A 23,092-nucleotide genomic window follows, 5' to 3' on the forward strand; every position below is an offset into this window, starting at 1 on the left:
AGGCCAGTACCCGCACCAGTGACCAGGCCAGTACCAGCACCAGTGACCAGTCCAGTACCAGCTTCAGTACCAGCACCAGTGAACAGTGACCAGGCCAGTACCAGTACCAGTGACCAGGCCAGCACCAGTACCAGCACCAGTGACCAGGCCAGTACGAGCACCAGTGACCAGTACCAGCGGCCGGTACCAGCACCAGTGACCAGTACCAGCATCAGTGTCCAGTACCAGCATCAGTGTCCAGCACCAGTGACCAGTACCCGCACCAGTTACCAGACCAGTATAGTACCAGCACCAGTGAACAGTACCAGCATCAGTGACCAGCACCAGTGACCAGGTATACTGATTACATTTCATTTCATTATTCTTTGGTAGTGTTAAATTGGAAAGGTGGGGGGTGCGGCGCAGGCGTGCGTGGGGGGGGGCGGTGTCGTGTGGGGGGGGGTTCTCACCTCCCTGAAATGACTTTGCCACCTATCTGAAATGAGTTTTTGCAGGTTGGGATGTCTGCAGAGAGTGCAGGCATCATACAGGAGACAGCCAGAGAGTGCAGGCATCATACAGGAGACAGCCAGAGAGTGCAGGCATCATACAGGAGACAGCCAGAGAGTGCAGGCATCATACAGGAGATAGCCAGAAAGTGCAGGCATCATACAGAAGACAGCCAGAGAGTGCAGGCATCATACAGGAGATAGCCAGAGAGTGCAGGCATCATACAGGAGACAGCCAGAGAGTGCAGGCATCATACAGGAGACAGCCAGAGAGTGCAGGCATCATACATTAGACAGCCAGAGAGTGCAGGCATCATACAGGAGACAGCCAGAGAGTGCAGGCATCATACAGGAGACAGCCAGAGAGTGCAGGCATCATACAGGAGACAGAGAGGGCAGGGATCATACAGGAGACAGCCAGAGAGTGCAGGCATCATACAGGAGACAGAGAGTGCAGGCATCATACAGGAGACAGCCAGAGAGTGCAGGCATCATACAGGAGACAGCCAGAGAGTGCAGGCATCATACAGGAGACAGAGAGTGCAGGCATCATACAGGAGATAGCCAGAGAGTGCAAGCATCATACAGGAGACAGCCAGAGAGTGCAGGCATCATACAGGAGACAGCCAGAGAGTGCAGGCATCATACAGGAGACAGCCAGGGAGTGCAGGCATCATACAGGAGACAGCCAGAGAGTGCAGGCATCATACAGGAGACAGCCAGAGAGTGCAGGCATCATACAGGAGACAGCCAGAGAGTGCAGGCATCATACAGGAGACAGAGAGTGCAGGCATCATACAGGAGATAGCCAGAGAGTGCAGGCATCATACAGGAGACAGAGAGGGCAGGGATCATACAGGAGACAGCCAGAGAGTGCAGGCATCATACAGGAGACAGAGAGTGCAGGCATCATACAGGAGACAGCCAGAGAGTGCAGGCATCATACAGGAGACAGCCAGAGAGTGCAGGCATCATACAGGAGACAGCCAGAGAGTGCAGGCATCATACAGGAGACAAAGAGTGCAGGCATCATACAGGAGACAGCCAGAGAGTGCAAGCATCATACAGGAGACAGACAGAGAGTGCAGGCATCATACAGGAGACAAAGAGTGCAGGCATCATACAGGAGACAGCCAGAGAGTGCAGGCATCATACAGGAGACAGACAGAGAGTGCAGGCATCATACAGGAGACAGCCAGAGAGTGCAGGCATCATACAGGAGACAGAGAGTGCAGTCATCATACAGGAGACAGCCAGAGAGTGCAGGCATCATACAGGAGACAGCCAGAGAGTGCAGGCATCATACAGGAGACAGAGAGTGCAGGCATCATACAGGAGATAGCCAGAGAGTGCAGGCATCATACAGGAGACAGACAGAGAGTGCAGTCATCATACAGGAGACAGCCAGAGAGTGCAGGCATCATACAGGAGACAGCCAGAGAGTGCAGGCATCATACAGGAGACAGAGAGTGCAGGCATCATACAGGAGACAGCCAGAGAGTGCAGGCATCATACAGGAGACAGAGAGGGCAGGCATCATACAGGAGACATTTAGAGAGTGCAGGCATCATACAGGAGACATTTAGAGAGTGAAGACATAGTACAAGTACTGTGGGTGGTGTGGTTGCAGTCTGTGTAAATAGCTCTGGGGAAGCCTGTCCTCCCTCTCCTTCTAAAATAGACCTGTGTGACCCCCCCTCCCCCATTCTCCCTCCTCTGTGTGCAGCTATGGCAGGAGCTCTTCTCACTTACATTAGTTGTCCAGTCCAGATAGCAGGTCTCCTTACACTCCCAGCCCTTCCGTTGTCAGTGGGAACTGGGAAGTACAGCAAAGGTGGAGGTGGAGCAGCTCAAGACAAGAAAGTTATGTCTTCCTTATCCCGCGGTCTCCATGCACCTGATTGATTGCTGGGATGCTAGACGGGCCCAGCAACCAATCATTTTGACAGGCGGGACTTGGACGTTCTGGGAGCTCTGCCATTGATGCAGGCATTTACCCGAAGACTATCAGACTGTCTCTTAAGCTGCCCGGGCCCCCCTGCTGAGCGGAGGACACAGGGCCCGCTACAACAGGGCCAGTTGTACTGGCCTATCAGCGGCCCTTCCTCCACCCCAGTCTCTAGTCTTTTGCAGACTCTAACAGGTTTTTTGCTAAGATTGCCCTGTATTTGGCTCCATCCATCTTCCCATCAACTCTTACCAGCTTCCCTGTTCCGGCTGAAGAAAAGCATCCCCACAACATGATGCTGCCACCACCATGTTTCAAAGTGGGGATGGTGTGTGCTGGGTGATGTGCAATTTTCGTTTTCTGCCACATATAGCATTTTGCTTTTAGCCTAAAAAGTTTAATTTTGGTTTCATCTGACCAGAGCACCTTCTTCCACATGTTTGCTGTGTCCCCCACATGCAAACTGCAAACGGGACTTCTTATGGCTTTCTTTCAACAATGGCTTTCTTCTTGCCACTCTTCTATAGGGCCAGATTTGTGGAGTGCATGACTAATAGTTGTCCAGTTGACAGATTCTCCCACCTGAGCTATTGATCTCCAGAGTTTCCATGGGCCTCTTGGCTGCTTCTCTGTATAATGCTCTTCTTGCCTGGCCTGTCAGTTTAGGTGGATGGCTATGTATTGGTAGGTTTCCAGTTGTGACATACTCTTTTCATTTTTGGATGATGGATTGAACAGTGCTTCATGAGGCGTTCAAAGCTTGGGATATTTTTTTATACCCTAACCCTGCTTTAAACTTCTCCACTTTATCCCTGGCCTGTCTGGTGTATTCATTGGCCTTCCACTAGATTTTAGTTAGGGGTATCCGAGTAAAGGGGGCTGAATACAAATGCACACCACACTTCAGATATTTATTTGTAAAAAATTTTTAAAACCATTTATCATTTTCCTTCCACTTCACAATTATATGCCACTTTGTGTTGGTAAATCAGATAAAATCCCAATAAAACAAATTTACTTTTTGGTTGTAACAATGTATATGTGGACAATTTCAAGGGGTATGAATACTTTTTCAAGGCACTATATATATATATATATATATATATATAGAAGATATATATATATAGTATCTCACAAAAGTGAGTACACCCCTCACATTTTTGTAAATATCTTATTATATCTTTTCATGTGTTAACACTGAAGAAATTACACTTTGTTATAATGTAAAGTAGTCAGTGTACAGCTTGTATAACAGTGGAAATGTACTGTCCCCTAAAAATAACTCAACACACAGCCAATTAATGTCTAAACTGCTGGCAACAAAAGTGAGTACACCCCTAAGTGAAAAAGTCCAAATTGGGCCAAATTAGCCATATTCCCTCCCTGGGTGTCATGTGACTCGTTAGTATTACAAGGTCTCACGTGTGAATGGGAAGCAGGTGTGTTCAATTTGGTGTTTTCACTCTCACTCTCTCATACAGGTCACTGGAAGTTCAGCATGGCACCTCATGGCAAAGAAGTGAGGATCGGAAAAAAATAATTGTTGCTCTACATAAAGATGGCCTAGGCTATAGGGAAGGTTGCCAAAACCCTGAAACTGAGCTTCAGCACGGTGGCCAAGACCATACAGCGGTTTAACAGGACAGGTTCCACTCAGAACAGGCCTCACCATGGTCGACCAAAGAAGTTGAGTGCACGTGCTCAGAGTCATACCCAGAGGTTGCCTTTGGGAAATAGACATATGAGTGCTGCCAGCATTGCTGCAGAGGTTGAAGGGGTGGGGGGTCAGCCTGTCAGTGCTCAGACCATATGCCGCACACTGCATAAAATTGGTCTGCATGGCTGTTGTCTCAGAAGGAAGCCTCTTCTAAAGATGATGCACAAGAAAGCCCGCAAACAGTTTGCTAAAGACAAGCAGACTAAGGACATGAATTACTGGAACCATGTCTGGTGGTCTAATGAGACCAAGATAAAACTTATTTGGTTCAGATGGCATCAAGTGTTTGTGGCGGCAACAAGGTGAGGAGTACAAAGACAAGTGTGTCTTGCCTACAGTCAAGCAGGGTGGTGGGAGTGTCATGGTCTGGGGCTGCATTAGTGCTGCCAGCACTGGGGAGCTACAATTCATTGAGGGAACCATGAATGCCAACCTGTTATGTGACATACTAAAACAGAGGATGATCCCCTCCCTTCGGAGACATGGCTGCAGGGCAGTATTCCAACATAATAACGACCCCAAACACACCTCCAAGACGACTACTGCCTTGCTAAAGAAGCTGAGCGTAAAGGTGATGGACTGACCAAGTCCCCAGATCTAAACCTTATTAGGCATCTGTGGGGCATCCTCAAATGAAATGTGGAGGAGCGCAAAGCCTCTCACATCCACCAGATCTGTGATGTCATCATGGAGGAGTGGAAGAGGACTCCAGTGGCAACCTGTTAAGCTCTGGTAAACTCCATGCCCAAGAGGGTTAAGGCAGTGCTGGAAAATAATGGTGGCCACACAAAATATTGACACTTAGGGGTGTACTCACCTTTGTTGCCAACGTTTTAGACATTAATGGCTGTGTGTTGAGTTATTTTGAGGGGACAGCAAATTTACACTTTTATACAAGCTGTACACTCACTACTTTACATTGTAGCAAAGTGTCATTTCTTCAGTGTTGTCACATGAAAAGATATCATAAAATATTTACAGAAATGTGAGGGGTGTACTCACTTTTGTGAGATACTGTATATAGAAAGAAGAGAAGGGACACAATCTCCAATGCAAAAGTTTACTGAATAGTTTTAAGCATACCATGCTTTTCATCAAGCTGTGTGATAACACGAAAACAATGGCATACAATGAAATGTTTGTGTATGTGCCTTTAGGTGGATATAAACCCTCTATACAATTATCAGCTTATGCGCTCTTTAAGCTTAGTAGACAATGTTTTTTTTTTTTTTGTTTGCGGCTTTTGCCATCCAATAAATTTTCACTCAATTTTCCATGTAGTCCTGCAGTAAGGCTTGCATTTCATGCACCCACGTACTGCCTTACAGTGCAGTGGTGGGGTCGTCACTCCTTGGTTAATGCTTCTATTGTGGGGTAACCCGCTGTTGTGTTGATGCACAGCATTCCTCCTAGTATGCCCATTTGGAGGCTATATCAGCCTGCTATGGACATTTATAGCAACAAATGCTCCCTCCAATGTCTGGAACAATGTAGCAATCACGTGACTGCTATAAAAAACATTCATTTGCAAAAGGTGTTCTGCAAGATTTTATTGTAAATCCAAAGACAGTTTGATGTTATCCAATACCTGAAGCTCGTCTTTTTAGATTATGGTGCTTTGTTTCACATCTCTTTAAAGTAAAATAAACCCTTCCATAAACATTTATAAGGCAATGTCCCATGTAGGCATGTGGAATGTTTGTTCTTTCTTTAAAGTGCCCCAATACAGCCCAGCCCTGTTAGGTTTTATAAGTCTGTGCACTGTGCCCTTTCACCTCACTCCTCCCAGCACATCAACTTTGAATCCACATTAAGTGTGCATCCTAGGGTGACATTTCTTCTCCAGCTTTGTCACTCTAGGACTGCAAGTTGAGAAACTGGCATGATTGAAAGCATAGCGTAATTGATGAAAGATTTCTCCAAAATGGCATCTCAGTGGCTTAATGGTTAGCACTTCTGCTCAGCAGCTATGGGTTGTTGGTTCAAATCCCAACTATGGCACTACCTGGAGTTTGCATGCACTCCCTGTACCTGCGTGGGTTTCTTCCAGGTACTCTGGTTTCCTCCCACACTCCAAAGCCATTCTGGTAGGTTAATTGGCTCTTGTCTTAATTGTCCCTAGTATGTGTATAAATGTGAGTTAGGGACCTTAGATTGTAAGCTCCTTGAGGGCAGGGACTGATGTGAATGTACAATATATGTATGTAAAGCACTGAAGAAATTGACCGTGCTATATAAGTACCTGTAATAAATAAATAATAATAATAACTGATTGACAAAGCTGGAACAAGTGGACTGTTAGGTGCTAGTTATGATTTTTTTTTTTTTTGGTTTAACAATTTAAGTACCCAAACTATTGTCATGATCTTCTTCCGACAGGGTGTAGATGAACATATATTCATCAATAAGCCACTAGTTTACTGTCACTTTGCTCATGGTGTTGGAGAACCGCGTTATTTTCCTATATCGGACTGGGAAAAGCTGACGAGAATTCTTACAGATGTTCTAGAACACTACAATGAGATCCACGCGGCAATGAACCTGGTTCTGTTTGAAGAAGCTATTCAGCATATGTGAGTTGACCGGCCCACCCAGTGTAAAGAAAATAGGTTGCTGTATGACAGATTATTTGAATTGATCCAGCCGTTAGTAGCAGCATTCAGGGCATGTATTGGTTAAGAAGCTAGTTTTAATGAACATGTGCAAGAGTTGAAGTTGCTTATTATTGATTGAACAGCATGAATTGGTTAACAAGCATGTTTTAGAAACATGTGCAAGAAATGAAGGTGCTTGTTATTGATTGGGGAGCTGTTACAACTTGTTCCATTTTCCTCATACAAGATCAAACAGTTTTTCACTATTCATCCATTTTAGGCAAAGAAGAAATAAAACTTTTTTAAAGTCTCTAATGCTAGGGCTGTTTAAATCTCTTAATATGACATGTTATCACTGTCTCAGTTTCCTGAGGTAGGCTGCCATTTCTTATGTGTTAAAGTGACCAATTGTTCCCAATAACTAAGTCAGTGTGAATAAAATGATCATTACACGTGTATGACTATTAGAGACAGAGACCCCAGAGACAACTTAGTATTTTTTATAGAACAGCCAGCGATAGGGTTGCCACCTCATCCCTTTCAACCAGGACACACATTTACACAGGTTCTGTGGCTGATTAAGGTGGTAATTAAACTTACTTTGTGCCTTATCTTCATTAAATTAGCCTCAGAACCTGTGTAATTAATATTTGCCCTGGTTTAAAGGGATGAGGTGGCAACCCTAGCCTAGTGTTGATAATCCTTTGCTGCATTTTCAGAAGCAGGCAAGTCATATTATTTTCCTGCACATTTGCTGGATCAAGTCACATTTGCCACCATTTGCTGTGCATCTGTATTATCCCTTCATTCAATGAGAAATTCAGAGCTCAGTAACATTGGCAATATTTATGTTACAGTGTATGTTGCAAACCGACCATTCCCACCTGCTCACCACTTCACGCAATTCTTGCACATTTGTCTGCTTGCCAATGAGAAGGGTGTTCTAAAATCTGCATTGGTAATAAATCTCCCTTTGCACTGTGGTAGATTACCATGGTAATGAATGGGAATTTGCAGATAGGCCACAGACCACTAGGAAACCTGTACTCAGTGGGCAGAGTTGGGATCATGACAGCTTAACTGCTTTAGAACCAAAGATTAATGATTATACTTACATGTAGATGTTATGTCTGTACTCAACAGAAACCCTCAGAACCTAATTTCTTGGGGAAACTATGAGGTTTATTTACCAAAGGCAAATTTACTATGCACTAGAAGTGCACTGCAATTGCAGTTGCTCTAGATCTGAGGGGGAGCTCTGAAATGAGGGGAAGGTTTGCTGATTTCTATCATCCGATCATGTGCAAGCCAAAATGCATTTTTTTATTTTCCTTGCATGCTTCCCTCAGATCAACAGCAAATGCACTTGCAGTGCATAGACTATTTACCTTTAGTAAATCAACCCCTTAAACTATGAGATAGTTTTACTTACTTTTCTATTCCTAAGCCTAGCAGGTGACAATTATCTAATGTTTAATGGTACTGGAGATTGCCTTTCTGCACAGGGTTAAGACCTCATAGACAGCACAAATATCATCTGATTCCTGCTGTATTGGCCAGAATTTGAGTTGTGGATAGCCCTACAAGCACCACCCAGTTAGACAAAGGTCGATTTAACTACTACCAGTCTGGGCTTCCATTTTTTTTTTACACTGTTGGTTTAATTTATTTATTATCACTTTTATTGCTGTCACAAGGAATGTAAACATCCTTGTGACAACAATAGGCATGTGATAGGTCTTCTTTATGGGGAGATCTGGGGTCCATAAGGCCCCAAATCCCTTCTCTGCTCTTAAAAGCATTCAAAACACCAAGATTGCTGTTTCTGAATGCTTTCAATTTTCAATAACTGAAATAGTGTCCAAGTAAACCGGCAATGTCTTGTCATGGCTTCTGGTTTACTATAATAAACAGCTGATCCCAGCTTTGTTTGTCTGTCCGGCCTTCAGGCAGATACACCGTCTGGTCACTCGGGTCTCCTGGTGGGTTGGGAGAGCCTAAGAGAGCCGCAGAAGGCAGTGAGGGGGAGGGGGGGGGGAACACTCTAGTTAATATTACAAAATAACCAACTGCCAGCTCTAAAAAACAATACCAGGATGATGCCTGCAGCTTCAGGCATCATCCTGGTATAACCACAGAAAGTTCAGCAATGTAATGATACTGCCACTGGATGGGATCTGGTTAAGAGCTGAACAAAAAAAAATCTACCCACATATAGCAGTGTCATTATATTCAGGCAGCCATGAGTGCTGTGCAGTGGAGATTCCTTCATCCATGCTGTTAGTGTGGATGAGGTAGTCAACTGTTTTTCTCTCATTTAGCCTATCAAGCATTATGATTTACCAACCATAATTTTACTCTTCTCTAGGGTTCAGATGAAAGTGATTTAGATTTTGCTAGGTCAGTTGAAAGTGAAAACATGAAGTGGAACTTTCGGCAAGCATATTATAGAATTTAAATATACTGCCAAAAGAAATTGCAAGACAGTCTTGTGATTCACACACCACAGTCAGGCAAATTATTCCATTGTTACCTGTTTAGGTTTGAGCTTCCTATATCACCTGTGTGCTTATTGAGCAGTGAATTAACATCAACACACTGCTAATTTGTTTTCAAGTAAAAGGATAGGTGACACAGGAACCTGTAGTGCTGAAATAAGAAATATCAGTGTCACACGTCAGGCTGTGTACTTAGGTAAGGAAAACTCAAGTTTGAGACTGAATTTCAAATCCTTTGAGTTGGTATGATGAGAATACTATATTGTACGCAATATGTGCAATACATTTGTGCCGCTTTGTTGCTGAATGAATTGATTATGAATGCCCCTGGTTATAGATAGCTGTTTTATAAGGAATGTAGGTAAGGAATACCTATAAGTGTATTCATTTTATTTGCAATGATATCATACAGTGGGCTCCATTCACTAAAATATATCGCATGAAGTATTTAGGTGTCCGGATACATTTTCCCTAAATATCGCAAGGGATCCTGAAACTGTCAATTTACAATACCGCTTACCACACAATGCCACAAATGCTGAACAAATGCTGAATAGGCATTTTCACTAGCATTTCAATAATAACTAAAAAGATAACAAACCTAGCTTTTGCCCGCCAGCATCGATAAACCCCCTTTCTCTGAGCTCAGGGTGTCCTGAACACACCCGAGCCTGTAAATGAAAAGAGAAAGAAGAAGCCGTACAGTGATGAGATTATGCTCGTCACTCTGCTTTCTCTTCCTATCAGCAATAGGGTATTTAGTAGTAGTTAGTGTAACAATACCCCCAAAGGAGCCACTAGGTAATTTGGGTTTTCTGTTCTGCGCCTCGACTCTGAGAACAGTCTTAATCCCACTGACACACCTGGTTGAATGAAAGTTTCTGCAAGCCTTTACACAGACTTGAGTATATATGCCTTTACCTTGGCTGTGAATTAGTACCAGGAGATAGTTCTGTACCACTAGACTGAAATTAACTCATATATCAGTAAGGTCAGTATTAAACAGTGTGCATAAACATTAACTGCGGTGTAAAGCATACTATAACTAGTTTGGGGGGCACTCTAGGAATGGGCTAAAGGACCCCCTGTTCGGTTCGCACCAGAACTTTCGAACATTGCAAAATTTCGAAACCGAATAACGAACCCCATTGAAGTCTATGGGACTCGAACTGTAAAAATCAAAAGTGCCCATTTTGAAGGCTTATATGCAAATAATTGGGCATACAATGGCCATGGGGTTCTGGGCATTGCCCTGGGAGACATGTATCAATGAAAAAAAAAGTTTGTAAAAACGTAATTTTTAAATGAGCAGTGATTTACTGATGAAAAGTAAAAAAAAGGTGCGTAAATCAGTAAGTAGAAGCAGCACTAGAGAAATATGTAGAAGAAGTGAAAGTGGATAATAATGCGCTTCAATAGTAAACCCACAATATTGATGTGTAAAACAATCAAATCTTGTAGGTGCAAAAATAGTGCACAAAATTGGAGGACTTCAGAATAATGTGTAAACAAAATACAGTTCATCAATAAAGTCCATAATCAAACATGTGCAAGTAATATGTTCAGTGGTGAGTCCACACTTAAATGGTGACTGTGTTCAAATTCCAACGTAGTGAATGGCCTCTTACCATGTGTTAGACAAAGCAGAGCCTCCAAATAAACTTGATCCCGTGTCAGCAGGACTGAAGAGGTGGAGCACTCTCCTTGAGGATCCTTCAGATCACATCCACCCACAGCATGCAGAAAAAAACACTTGGTGCGGCTCAAGATGAAATGGCCCAAAGATGCATTCCCAAAAGAAAGAAAGGGACTAATAGTGCATTATCCTTTAAAACCAAATTTAATAAAGGCAAATACACTTACAGCAATCCAAGTTAAAAAGATGCAACAAGCTGAAGAACGTCACGGCCGCCTGCAGAACGGTAACGTGACAAAATGACAGCGCGACCAGCTCCTTCCGACGCTTCTGAAGTCCTCCAATTTTGTGCACTATTTTTGCACCTACAAGATTTGATTGTTTTACACATCAATATTGTGGGTTTACTATTGAAGCGCATTATTATCCACTTTCAGTGATTTACTGATGCTTAAAGTGAAAGCATAAATGAGAAATAACAATAAAAATGAAAAAAATCTTTCAATATAGTGCCTGGGGGGTCCCCTTAGTCTACCTGTAAAGTGACACATCTGTAATGTGTATAGAAGCTACTGTAGAAATAATTGCATTTATAAAGCCAAAACAATTCCCTGCAAGCTTTCTTTATTTTGTAAACAATGGCTTGGAGAGCCATTCTGTATGATGAGGCCACAATGTAGTTCACTGGGAACAAGATTAGAGATTTTTTAGATAAATTCTGGTGTCTCTTCTGCAGACTTCGGATAGAATTAACAGGTGCGGAAAAATTGGTCTTTGGGTGTCGAAGGTGCCTTCACACTGTAACTCTATAGAGGTACTCTTAATGAAAGCAAGAATTGCGTTGCTGTCAAAAATTTAAATGATATGCACCTATCAAACAGGTGTGGAAAATTGTTCTTTGGGTTTCTGTGGCGCCTTCACACTGTAACCCTATAGAGGTACTCTTGTTTAAAGGAGGAATTGGCCTTGCTGTCAAAAATTGAAATGATATGCACCTGTCAAACAGGTGTGGAAAAATTGGTCTTTAGGTGTTGGAGGTGCCTTTACACCATAACCCTATAGAGGTACTCCAAATAAAAAGCAAGAATTGGCCTTGCTGTCAACAATTGAAATGATATGCACCTGTCAAACAGGTATGGAAATATTGGTCTTTGGGTTGTCTGTGGCGCCTTTACACCGTAACCCTATAGAGGTACTCTTGATGAAAGCAAGAATTGGCCTTGCTGTCAAAAATAGAAATGATATGCACCTGTCAAACAGGTGCAGAAAAATTGGCCTTTTCATGTTCATTTTGCCCTTGAAACCTACACCAAAAAAATTATTTCAGGTAAAATCAACACCCACAACACTAGGCAGCCTAGAAGTATTGCAGAGATTCCACATCCCAAAAACACTTAATTAGTGACATCGGCATCAGGGTCTTCATAGTTGCTGGTATTTAGGACTTATTCATTTTGATAAATGTCAGATGATCCACAGAGTCTGTGGATGGACACATTCTATTATCAGTAACAAAACCTCCAGCAGCACTGAATGCCCATTCAAAAAACACACTGGATACAGGGCAGCCCAGCAGCTCAATTGCATACTGGGTAAGTTCTGACCAGTGGTCTATTTTCATGACCCAGTAACCCAATGAATCATCAACTGGAAAGCTCTCCATCTCTGTTTTCACCCCTAGATAATCATCCACCAAATGATGCAGACACTGCCGATGGGATGTGGAAGCTGAGAGCCCTGGGCAGTGAGGACTAAAAATTGTGAAATGCCTTACTTAGGCACCCCCCTTTTCCACTGCACCTCACTTGTTCAACAGCAGCTCAAAACTATGTTTTCCACGACATTGTAACCTACCAGAGTTGGGAAAAGTGTTAGATAAACTCCTCTTTAAAGTGTCCTCAATTTCATCTTCTGCACCATCTGTGGGGACAGGATGAGTTCCGAGACTTTCCCTTTGTAACAGTGGTCAAGGAGGGTTAACAACCAATAATGATCCTTCTTGATGCTACGTATTCTTGGGTCCTTTTGCAGGCTTTGAAGCATGAGGGAGCCCATGCACCGCAAGTTTGCGGAGGCATGAGAAGCAGACTCCTGGGGGTCATTGAGGATTACAGTATCTGGAACTGCCCTCTCCCAGCTACGTACTACTCCCAAGGGTTCTGGGGATGGAAAACCATCTAAGGTTTGACGTATGTCTTCCCCGTGTAATACAAAAGGGGGAGACCATGCTCAAACAATAACAATTCCAATCAATGTGAATATTATTAAAAGTCCGTGTTAAAAAAATCCCTTGTGCCAAACCTCTAAGAGTGAGGAGGATGGGTTTTCTCATCTCCAAAGAAACTGCTCATTCGTGTTTGTGGGTTAGTGCACTCCCCCACTGACACCACATGCATAACCCACTTACCAGATATACCTTGAAATGTGTCAATGCAAATATGGGTCCCCACAACAGTCCACTCAATGACATGCAGCATGTACCAGGACAAATGCAGAGGAAAGATGGAGAGGCTTATAGTGTAGTATGCTAAACATCCATTTTATTAAATAATATAGCAACTTACAGTTCAAAAAATGAGAGCCAGCAAGAAGAATCGCGAATAATAGGAAAAAAATTGAAAACGCTTCACATCTTAAAAGGCTACCTGTCCACTGCCCGATCTTTGGCTTTGACAGCTCTTATATAGGCAATGGTTGGGGCCACCTGGTTACTTCACGTGGTGGCACCCCCCCCTGTCTGACATCACATGAAGGGGGCAATGTCACTGGGCATACGGCGGGTAGCGAAGCGTTTTTATTTTTTTTCAATTTTTTGGGTCCGACAGGCATCCTGATTGACAATGGATTTACATAGAGGGACATTATTTTTTTTTCTTTTTAATAAAGGACTGTGGTTTTTTACACTTTTTTGGTGAATGGGTACGGGTACTATGTACCCATTCACATAGGGGGGGGCGGGATCTTGGGGCCCCTTATTAAAGGGGGCTTCCAGATTCCGAAAAGCCCCCCCACCCGCAGACCCCCACAACCACAGCCCTCTCCATGTTCAGGGCAAGTGGCCTAATATGGTTCAGGAGGGGGTATGCTCGCTCGCCCCCCCTTTCCTGGCCTACCAGGCTGCATGCTTGGATAAGAATCTGATATGGATTTTGGGGAGGCCCAACGTGTTTTTTTTTTCTTTTAATTCTGTCATAGAGTTCCTCTTAACCACTTAAATACAGGGCACTGGCCCTGGAGGGTGGAGAAGCCACGCTGTCACTCCTCGTGGTCCGCGCTGCAGAGCGGCCGCGAACATCTGATTCATCTGTTCGTCTTCTTTTTTCTACCCAAATGTAAGTGTTTTACCTTTAATAAAATCCTACCTTAGAGGATAATGCACTATTGCCTGCCTTCATTTTTGTTATATGGGGAGCAATTCTGCGGACACCCATTGGAAGTGACCCCAGGAGGAAGTGTATATTCCTACTGTTAAGGAGCCAGGGCAAGACTACTTAAAGAACGCTTATCTTGGACAGCGGGGAATCCAGATACCTATTGCAAAATCCCTAATCTGATTTGTGATCATCAGACATCCGGTAAGAGTCCTCACACACTTTTACACGAGGTGAAGGATTGGGCAGTGGGAAGATTCTTTGCTGTGCCAAATGGGTTTATAACATCTTCATAAGTGCATGCTAAGTTGCCAGTCGGTAAGGGTACCTCTTCCTCATCCACAGGTGGTGCTGTGGGGGATCCGAGTATTCATAATCTGCACCTTGGTTTATTCGCACCTTAAACATCAAGAAAATTCACCTGCACAAGTTTTTTTGGACTTTATTGGGACTTTTCATTTATCACCTTCTTCTTTCTCACAGAGAGTGTTTTATTAATATTAATATTCATGTTACAGTTTTTTGTTTCATACTTTTGTGTACATTTTTGTTGACACCCACCCATCCTTTTTCACTTAGAGTTTTCTTGGACTCATATAGTGATCATCTCAGTATATCAAGCGCACCTCACACCCCTTTTTTTCATTTACATTACTCCATCTAGATTGGAGTTTTGGTTGCAGCTGATAGCCCCATCACTTGTTTGTGCACCTTTTTTCTTTTTATCACTTAAATGCACTGAAATACACTACGTTAAACGTGCACTAACGCACCGAAATATACCGTGTTAAACGGCACATAACACACTGAAATATACTGCGTTAAACGTGCAGTAACGCACAGCAATATACTACATTAAACGTGCAGTAACGCTCTGAAATATACCATTTTAAATATGCACTAATGTACAGAAAAATACTAGGTTAAACAGTAATGCACTGACATATACTGTGTTAAACGCGCAGTAATGCACTGATATATACTGCATTAAACGTGCACTAATGCACAGAACTATACTGCGTTAAACGGCACGTAACGTACTGAAATATGCTGCATTAAACGTGCACAAAAGCACGGAAGTATACTGCGCTAAACGGCACGTAACACACTGAAATATACTGTGTTAAACATGCAATAACACACTGAAATATACCGTGTTAAATGGCACATAACGCACTGAAATGTCCTTCATTAAACATGCAGTAACGCACAGAAATATACTGCGTTAAACGTGCTATAATGCACTGAAATATACTGCGTTAAACAGCATGTAATGCACTGAAATATACTGTATTAAACATGCAGAAATGCACAGAAATATACTGTGTTAAATGTGCACTAACGCACAGAAATATACTGCGTTAAACATGCAATAACGCACTGAAATATACTGTGGTAAATGTGCACTAATGCATTGAAATATATTGCGTTAAACAACACGTTACGCACTGCAATATACTGTGTTAAACGACATGTAATGCACAGAAATATATTATGTTAAACGTGCAGTAATGCACAGAAATACACTAAAGTAAAAATGAATGGTCACACTACACTCACACTGACTGAACTATCCCTAGATTTAGACTAAACTGATATTTTACACTGACAAAAGAATCAGAATAGCACACTATAGCACACTAACTCTCTAGTAACACTGAACAGAGCCCTGTTCTATCTCTCTCCACGTGGATATCACACTACAAATGGCCGCTATTGAAAGAATAGTAATATACTGTGGGGTGGGACTAAAAGCAATGAGCTATGATTGGATAGAGTCATCATTACTTTTTCCGATCATAGCTCTGACAGTGCTCTGTGTCCTAATTGGGTAAAGCTTTCATTGCTTCAGCCAATCAGTGCTTCCAATGCACTGTGCAGCGGCGGAGCGCATTGTGATCATTGGGCGGGCAGCACAAACGATCAAATGGCCCAATAATTTGGGTGTTTGTCAAATTGGCGAACAGCCAATGTTCGGCCCGAACTCATGCTCGGGCCGAACCGTTCGCTCATACCTAGTGCATTCTAAGAGATGGCTAGGTTCTAATCAGTGGCGGGTGAAGCTGCATCAGTCGGGGGGGGGGGTGGCAGGCCGCAGACAAACCTGCCCCCATATCACTCCAGTCTGTACCACCACATCTCCCCCCCACCAGCCCGCCAGTTTACTTACCTTTTCCTCCAGAATGACAGGGGGAGGCAGCTTCCCCCTCAGGCTTCTTCATGTCCCTTCTCGGTGGCCATCTCCTCCCCCCTTTTTGGCCAATAGCATGCCTTCTCCTTTCAGGCAATTAGAAAACAGGTCTCAGGACCCTCTTCCTCATTGGCCGGGAGGAGAATAAGTGTGGCAATAGCGAATATTCATTCGCTATTGTCACACAACTGGGTGGGCTCAGGGCTCAGTGCTCTGTGCTCGAAGCCTATTAGAGCCTCTGGCTCAAATAAAAAAACCCCCATTGGAATCCATGCGTCCGGCGCCATGCATTTAGATTAGGGGGCCGGACGCATGGATAGGGGGGGCTGCGCCCCCACGCCCCAATGGACGGCCCGCCACTGGTTTTAGTGAAATATCCCCTGAGAGGTACCTCTTAAACTAAGCAATGGGTAAAGTTTTCTGTGTAGAAGCTGTAAGGGGGGAAGTATTTTGCCCTAGCTATCGTTGGGGCCCAATGGTACCTTTGGTTCACATGAAAATAGTCCCAGTCCAGCCTGCAGGCAGAAATAAGGCTAGTAGATGGCTGTTTGGTCATTTACTAAAGGGCTTAGTCTCTCTAGTAGCAGACAGGCTGTGGCCACAATGCCCTTTCACCAGACCCAATGACACGGAAGCAGTGGTCTCTCTGGTTAGATGTCTGATCACTCTGGGTTGCCTGGAGCAACTCTGGTCCTCAGCACAGCATTGACTGTATCCTGGCAGTGGCTCAGCCCCTCTTCATACAGGTCACAGCTCTATAATGCCCTGGATATAGGCACAGCAAAAAAGGCTTTATAGTGGCTCTGTTTCACTTTCCATGTCCTCTGGCTGAGGCAAAAGAACACAAACCCTCAGCTCCTTGTCCTTCCTCTCTGTACTTCTCTCTAGACACGTGCAATTTATTTTGTTCTGAATTGAAATTCAGAGGAAATTCTTTGTTATTCGGAAATTCATATGTTCCTGAAATACAATTAGAGTTAAGCGAACACCTGGATGTTCAGGTTCGGCGGGTCCACAACCGGTTTTGGGAAGACCCATTGTTTCAGGTATCGGGTCCCTTAGTGAACGACTTGGGGAATGGTTGGATGGGCAGCTACAAGGCTTGGTACAGACCCTTCCGGGATATTTGAGAGATACTAAACATTTGCTCAACATTATGGATAATTTTGTGTGGACCGAGGAATATGTCTGGATCACATGTGATGTGTCCAGCTTGTATTCCTCGATTCCCCATGATTTGGCGTTACAAGCAATTAAATATACCTTGGAATACAACACAAATCTATCTGTACCCTTACAGTCTTTTATTTTAGAGGCTTTGCAATTTCTTTTGACTCATAACTATTTTTCTTTTGATGGGGACTTCTACCTCCAAAGAGGTGGGGCAGCCATGGGGCCAAGTTTTCCCTCTCTCTCGCCAATCTCTATATGGGATGGTGGGAGAGACCCCACATCTTTGGAGGTAGAAATCCTTTCAGGGATCAGATTGCTCTGTTTTACAGATACATTGATGATCTAATCTTTGTTTGCCATCGGGATGTGATGAATTTCTATCATATCTCAATCACAACTCATTAAATCTAAAATTTACAGGCTGCAGAAGCCCTGACAAAATAGATTTTTTGGATGGTACTTTGAGCCATTTGGGAGATAGAGTAATCTCTAATTTATATAGAAAACCCTTGTCGGGAAATAGTTTATTACGTGCTAAGTCGAGTCATCTGCTACATACGATTAAAGGAATACCTGTAGGGCAGTTTTTGAGACTACGAAGAATATGTAGCAGTGTTTCGGATTTTAAACAAGAAGCTCACTCTTTGTGTTTACGATTAGGGATGATCGAACTTTTGAAAAGTTCGGTTCGACCAGAACACCCGAATTTCCCGAAAGTTCGGTTCGGATTCCAGAACCCCATTGATATCAATGGGACTCGAACTTCGGGAATCAAAAAACACAATTTTGAAGCCCTAAAACCTAATAAATGCCCCTAAAAAGTGCTTAGGGTTCTGGGTCATGCCCCAGGGACTATGAATCAGGCAAAAAAAGTTCTTAAAAATTGTCATTTTTGATAGAGAGCCAATTATTGAAAAAAGTATTGAAAAAAAATGAGATTTCTTTGGATTTAGTGTCTGGGGGGTCTAAAAAGTGTACCTGTGAAGTTTCAGCTCTGTAGCATGTCCAGAAGCAGAATTATAGCATGCCAAACCTTCAAAAATGACTTTTTGCTTAACCGCACGTTTCTTTTGCTCCTAATCAACTGCACAGCCAATGTGTATGATGGGGACATAATGCAGTGCACTGGAAACAAGATTAGATTTTTTTTTTTGGAAAAAGGTGCCGTCTCTTTAAATGTGGATATAATTAACAGGTGTATTTTCACAATGGGGCTATTATTACCAAATGTTTTCAAGAAGCCAAAAGATGTATGTAGATGCACTTTATTTCATGTAAAATGGTGTTTGGTGCAATTTAACTTGAATTCTCACAAGAAACAGACATATATGCATGGATACATTGAGGGTTAGGGGCCACAATGTAGTGCACAGTGAACAAGATTAGAGATGTTTTGGATGAATACTGTTGTCTCTTGACTTTGAATAGAAGTAAAGGATGCTTAACCGCTTGCCGACTGCTCACAGTATATTTACTGCGGCAGTCAGCCCCTCACAGGCAGAGAGACGTAGGTCTACGTCGCTAGCCTGTGAGGGCTCTGGGGAGCGAGCGCACGCTGCCGGAGGCGCGCTCCCGCGCGGTCATGGACCCCCACCCGCGCGTGTGACCGGCGGACCCGATGTCCGCTTGTCACTCGGCGATCGTCGGTGGAGAGGGAGAAAGGCAGGCAGCTTATGTAAACAAGCCGCCTGTCATTCTCCCCGGTGTAGAAACAGTGATTATACAGTTCTACTATGTAGGACCTTTGATCACTGTTCCTACACCTCAAGCCACAGCCAATCACAGTTAGAATCACGCCTTTAGGGACACACATAACCCCTCCCTCTCAAAAAAAGTTAACCCCTTCACTGCCAGTGTAATTTTACAGTAACAGTGCATATTTATAGCACTGATTACTATAGAAATGTCACTGGTAACCCCAAAAGTGTCAAAAATGTCAGTCAAGGGTCCGATCTGTCCGCCGCAATGTCGCAGTACTGCAAAAAAAAAATCGCAGATCGCCGCCATTACGCGTTAAAAAAACAACAAAAATGACAAAAATCTTTCCCTTTGTTAGTAAACGCAATAACTTTTGCGCAAACCAATCAAAATGCGCTTTTTGTGATTTTTTTTACCAAACATATGTAGCATAAAACAAATTGGCTGAAAATGTTAAAAAATGTTGATTTTTACATTTTTTGGGGGGGAATTTCAACTGTGCAAAATATTGTTATTTTTGCAAAATTGTCATTCTTTTTTTGTTTATAGCGCATGATCAAAAAATTGCACAGGTGATCAAATACCACCAAAAGAAAGCTCTGTTTGTGGGGAAAAAAGGACGTCAAATTCGTTTAGGTACAGTGTCGCACGAGCGCGCAATTTTCCGTTAAGGTCATGCAGTGCTGAATCGCAATATAGGCCCTGGTCGGAATGGGGGTAAAATCTTCCGGGACTTAAGTGGTTAAAAATTGGGCCTTTGGTGGTGCCGACGATGCCTTGACATCATAACCCTATGAAAGTGCTGGTCATGAAGGCAATAATTGCCTTTGTAAGGAAAAAAATTGCAATGATATGCATCTGTGAAAGAGGTGCGCAAAAATTGTTGTTTGGGTGTTGGTGGAGCCATACTACTGTAAGCTATGAAGGTGTGCACCTGTGGAACAGGTGCGCAAACATGGTATTTTTGGTGTTGGCGGAGCCTCCCCACCGTAAGCCCAAAGAGCTGGTGTTGCAGAAGGCCAGAAAATTATGAAGGTGTGCACCTGTGGAACGGGTGAGCAAACATGGTATTTTTTTGTTTGGCGGAGCCTCCCCCCTGTAAGCCCAAAGAGCTGGTGTTGCAGAAGGCCAAAAAAAAAAAAATGAATCTTTTGTAGTGGAAACTAAAATGAGGTTCTGTGAACCTAAACAGAACGAGAGGAGGGTTGGAGGGTGGCACCCTGGTCCAGGCTTAAACTGATGCTCAGCTGCCACATCGCAACGATAGACTAGTCTACAAGGTCTGCATCAGGTGCATCAAAGCTTGATATCCACGACTGATTCATTTTAATGAATGTCAAACGGTCGACTGAGTCGGTGGAGAGTCTCGTTCGATGGTCTGACGAATCCTCCTGCTGCGCTGAATGCCCGTTCCGATAGGACACTGGAAGCAGGGCAGGCCAACAACTCCATGGCATACTGGGCCAGTTCTGGCCAGTGGTCTAATCTTAAGACCCGGTATGCCAGTGGATCGGATTTGTCACATGAAAAGCCCTCTGTGTCACTTTGCGCCCTGACGTAATCGTCCACCATGTGATGCAGACGCTGTTGATGCGATGTGGCAGCTGAGAGGCCTGGGCGGTGAGGACTAAAAAAAGACCGAAAGGCATTCGTCAACCGCACACCTTCTCCAACGCTCCTCTCGTGACCCACAGTAGAGTCCATGGTAGGTTGTCCCCTTGTCCCCGCCCCTGCACCCTACGGGAGTTGGGGAATGTGTTCACCAGAATCCTCTTGAGACTGTCCTCGAAGGGATTTGATCCTGTGGACTCTCTGGGTGGATGGGAAAAGCTCAGAGACTTTTGACTTGTACCGGTGGTCAAGTAGGGTGGCCAACCAATAGTGGTCAGTCTCTTTAATGGCCTTGATTCTGGGGTCCTTTCGCAGGCTCTGAAGCATGATGTTTGCCATGCGTCGCAAATTTGCAAAGGCCTGAGAAGCTGACTCCTCGGGGTCACTCAAAACGACATGATCTTGAATGTGCTCCTCCTCCTCCCAGCCACGTACTACTCCAAAGTGTCCCGAGGGAGTCAAACTAGGCCTTGCAGATTGCCGCATGTCTTCCTCCTCCTCCTCCTCAAAGCCTGCAAAAGTTCCCGAAGAATCATCCTCCTCCTCCTCCTCTTCCACCCCTGGATCCTGCTCGGGTCTCTGGGAGCTAGGCATAATGGGGTCAGGTTTCTCAGGATAAAGGGGGCCTTGAGAGGCAAGGAAGTCCTCCTCTTCCTCCTGCTGCTCTGCCTCCAGTGCCCTGTCCATAATGCCACGCAGAGTGTGCTCCAACAAAAACAGTACCGGTAGGGTGTCACTGATGTATGCGCTGTCCCTGCTGACCATCCTTGTGGCCTCCTCAAATGGCGAGAGGACAGCGCATGCATCCTTAATCAAAAGCCACTGCCGTGGCGGAAAAGAGCCCAGGCGCGCTGAGCCAGTGCTGGTGCCATACTCGCAGAGATATTCATTGAGGGCCCTCTGCTGCGTGTACAGGTGCTACAGCATAGCCAAGGTGGAGTTCCAGCGGGTGGTCATGTCACAGACGAGGCGGTGTACCGGCAGGTGAAACTCATGCTGCACTTCGGCCAAACGTGCAGTGGCACTGTACGACCACCTGAAGTGACTGCACACCCTTCTTGTCATCTTTAGCACATCCTGCATTCCCGGATAGGAGTTCAAAAACCGCTGTACTACGAGATTCAGGACATGCGCCAGGCATGGCACATGGGTCAACTTTCCCTGCCGAAGGGCGGCCAGGAGGTTTGACCCATTATTGATAACCACCATTCCTGGCTGCAGCTGGCGTGGTGTCAACCACCTCTGGGCCTATGCCTGCCGAGCCCAAAGAATCTCAGGGGCAGTGTGCTGCCTGTCCCCTAGACACACAAGCTGCAGCACTGCGTGACACCTTTTGGCCTGAGACATAGAATAGCCCTTTGAACGCTTACGTGGTACCTCATTATATTCAAAGGACCATGCTGCAGAGGAGGGCATGGAGGAGGATGAGGAGGAGGAGTAGGAGGGGGTAGAAGTGATTGAACTACCCGGATCAGCGACACCACCAGCTGTTTGCAGACGTGGGGGCAATACTGGCTGCAGCACCGAGCTCTGGCTACAATCCCTTCTGCTGGCAAGCAGTGTCACCCAATGAACAGTGACAAAAATGTACCGTCCCTGCCCATGTTTGCTTGACCAAGTGTCAGCCATCAGGTGTATCTTACAGCTGATTGACTTGGCCAGGGATGACACTACATTGCCTTCCACATGTTGGTATAGGGATGGCAGGGCCTTACGGGCAAAGTAATGCCGACTTGGCACCTGCCACTGTGGAACTGCACATTTTGCAAAGTCACGGAAGGGAGCAGACTCTACCAGGTTAAATGGTAAGAGTTTCAGAGCCAGTAGTTTTGCCAAACTACTGTTTAGACGCTGGGCATGTGGGTGGTGGGGAGTATACTTTTTTTTCGTTCCAGCATGTGTGTAATTGAAATTTGCCGTCTAGATGTTACAGCTGGTGGTGTGCTGGAGGTAGATGCGACACTGCAGGCTATATCATCATCCCTGTCAGTGGAGGCTGCCAACAGCTGACGAGTGACTATAGCAGGGACAGACTGATGTGCAGGTGGAGCATGAGGAGGAGCACAAGGAGGACTAGGAGGCCGACTGACCGATCTTTGGCCCTTTTGCGGGTTCTTCAAATGCTCCTGCCAATGGGCCAAGTGGTGGGTTGTCAAATGCCTGGTTA

At 44.5% G+C, this 23,092-nt stretch overlaps 1 protein-coding gene across 1 annotated transcript in view; it reads left to right on the forward strand.

The window, feature by feature from the left end:
• Positions 1-23,092, forward strand: part of LOC309558730 (dynein axonemal heavy chain 11-like) — a gene marked incomplete at both ends in the record, with an annotated part of 1,130,439 nt that overhangs the window by 540,246 nt on the left and 567,101 nt on the right. The window contains one exon of the mRNA XM_082261779.1: positions 6,533-6,726. Within this exon, the coding sequence (XP_082117905.1) occupies positions 6,533-6,726 (194 nt within the window). The remainder of the gene's footprint in view (positions 1-6,532; positions 6,727-23,092) is intronic.

The sequence above is a fragment of the Pelophylax lessonae genome (genome assembly GCF_965119305.1).
Source record: "Pelophylax lessonae genome assembly, chromosome: 6".
NCBI lineage: Eukaryota > Metazoa > Chordata > Amphibia > Anura > Ranidae > Pelophylax > Pelophylax lessonae.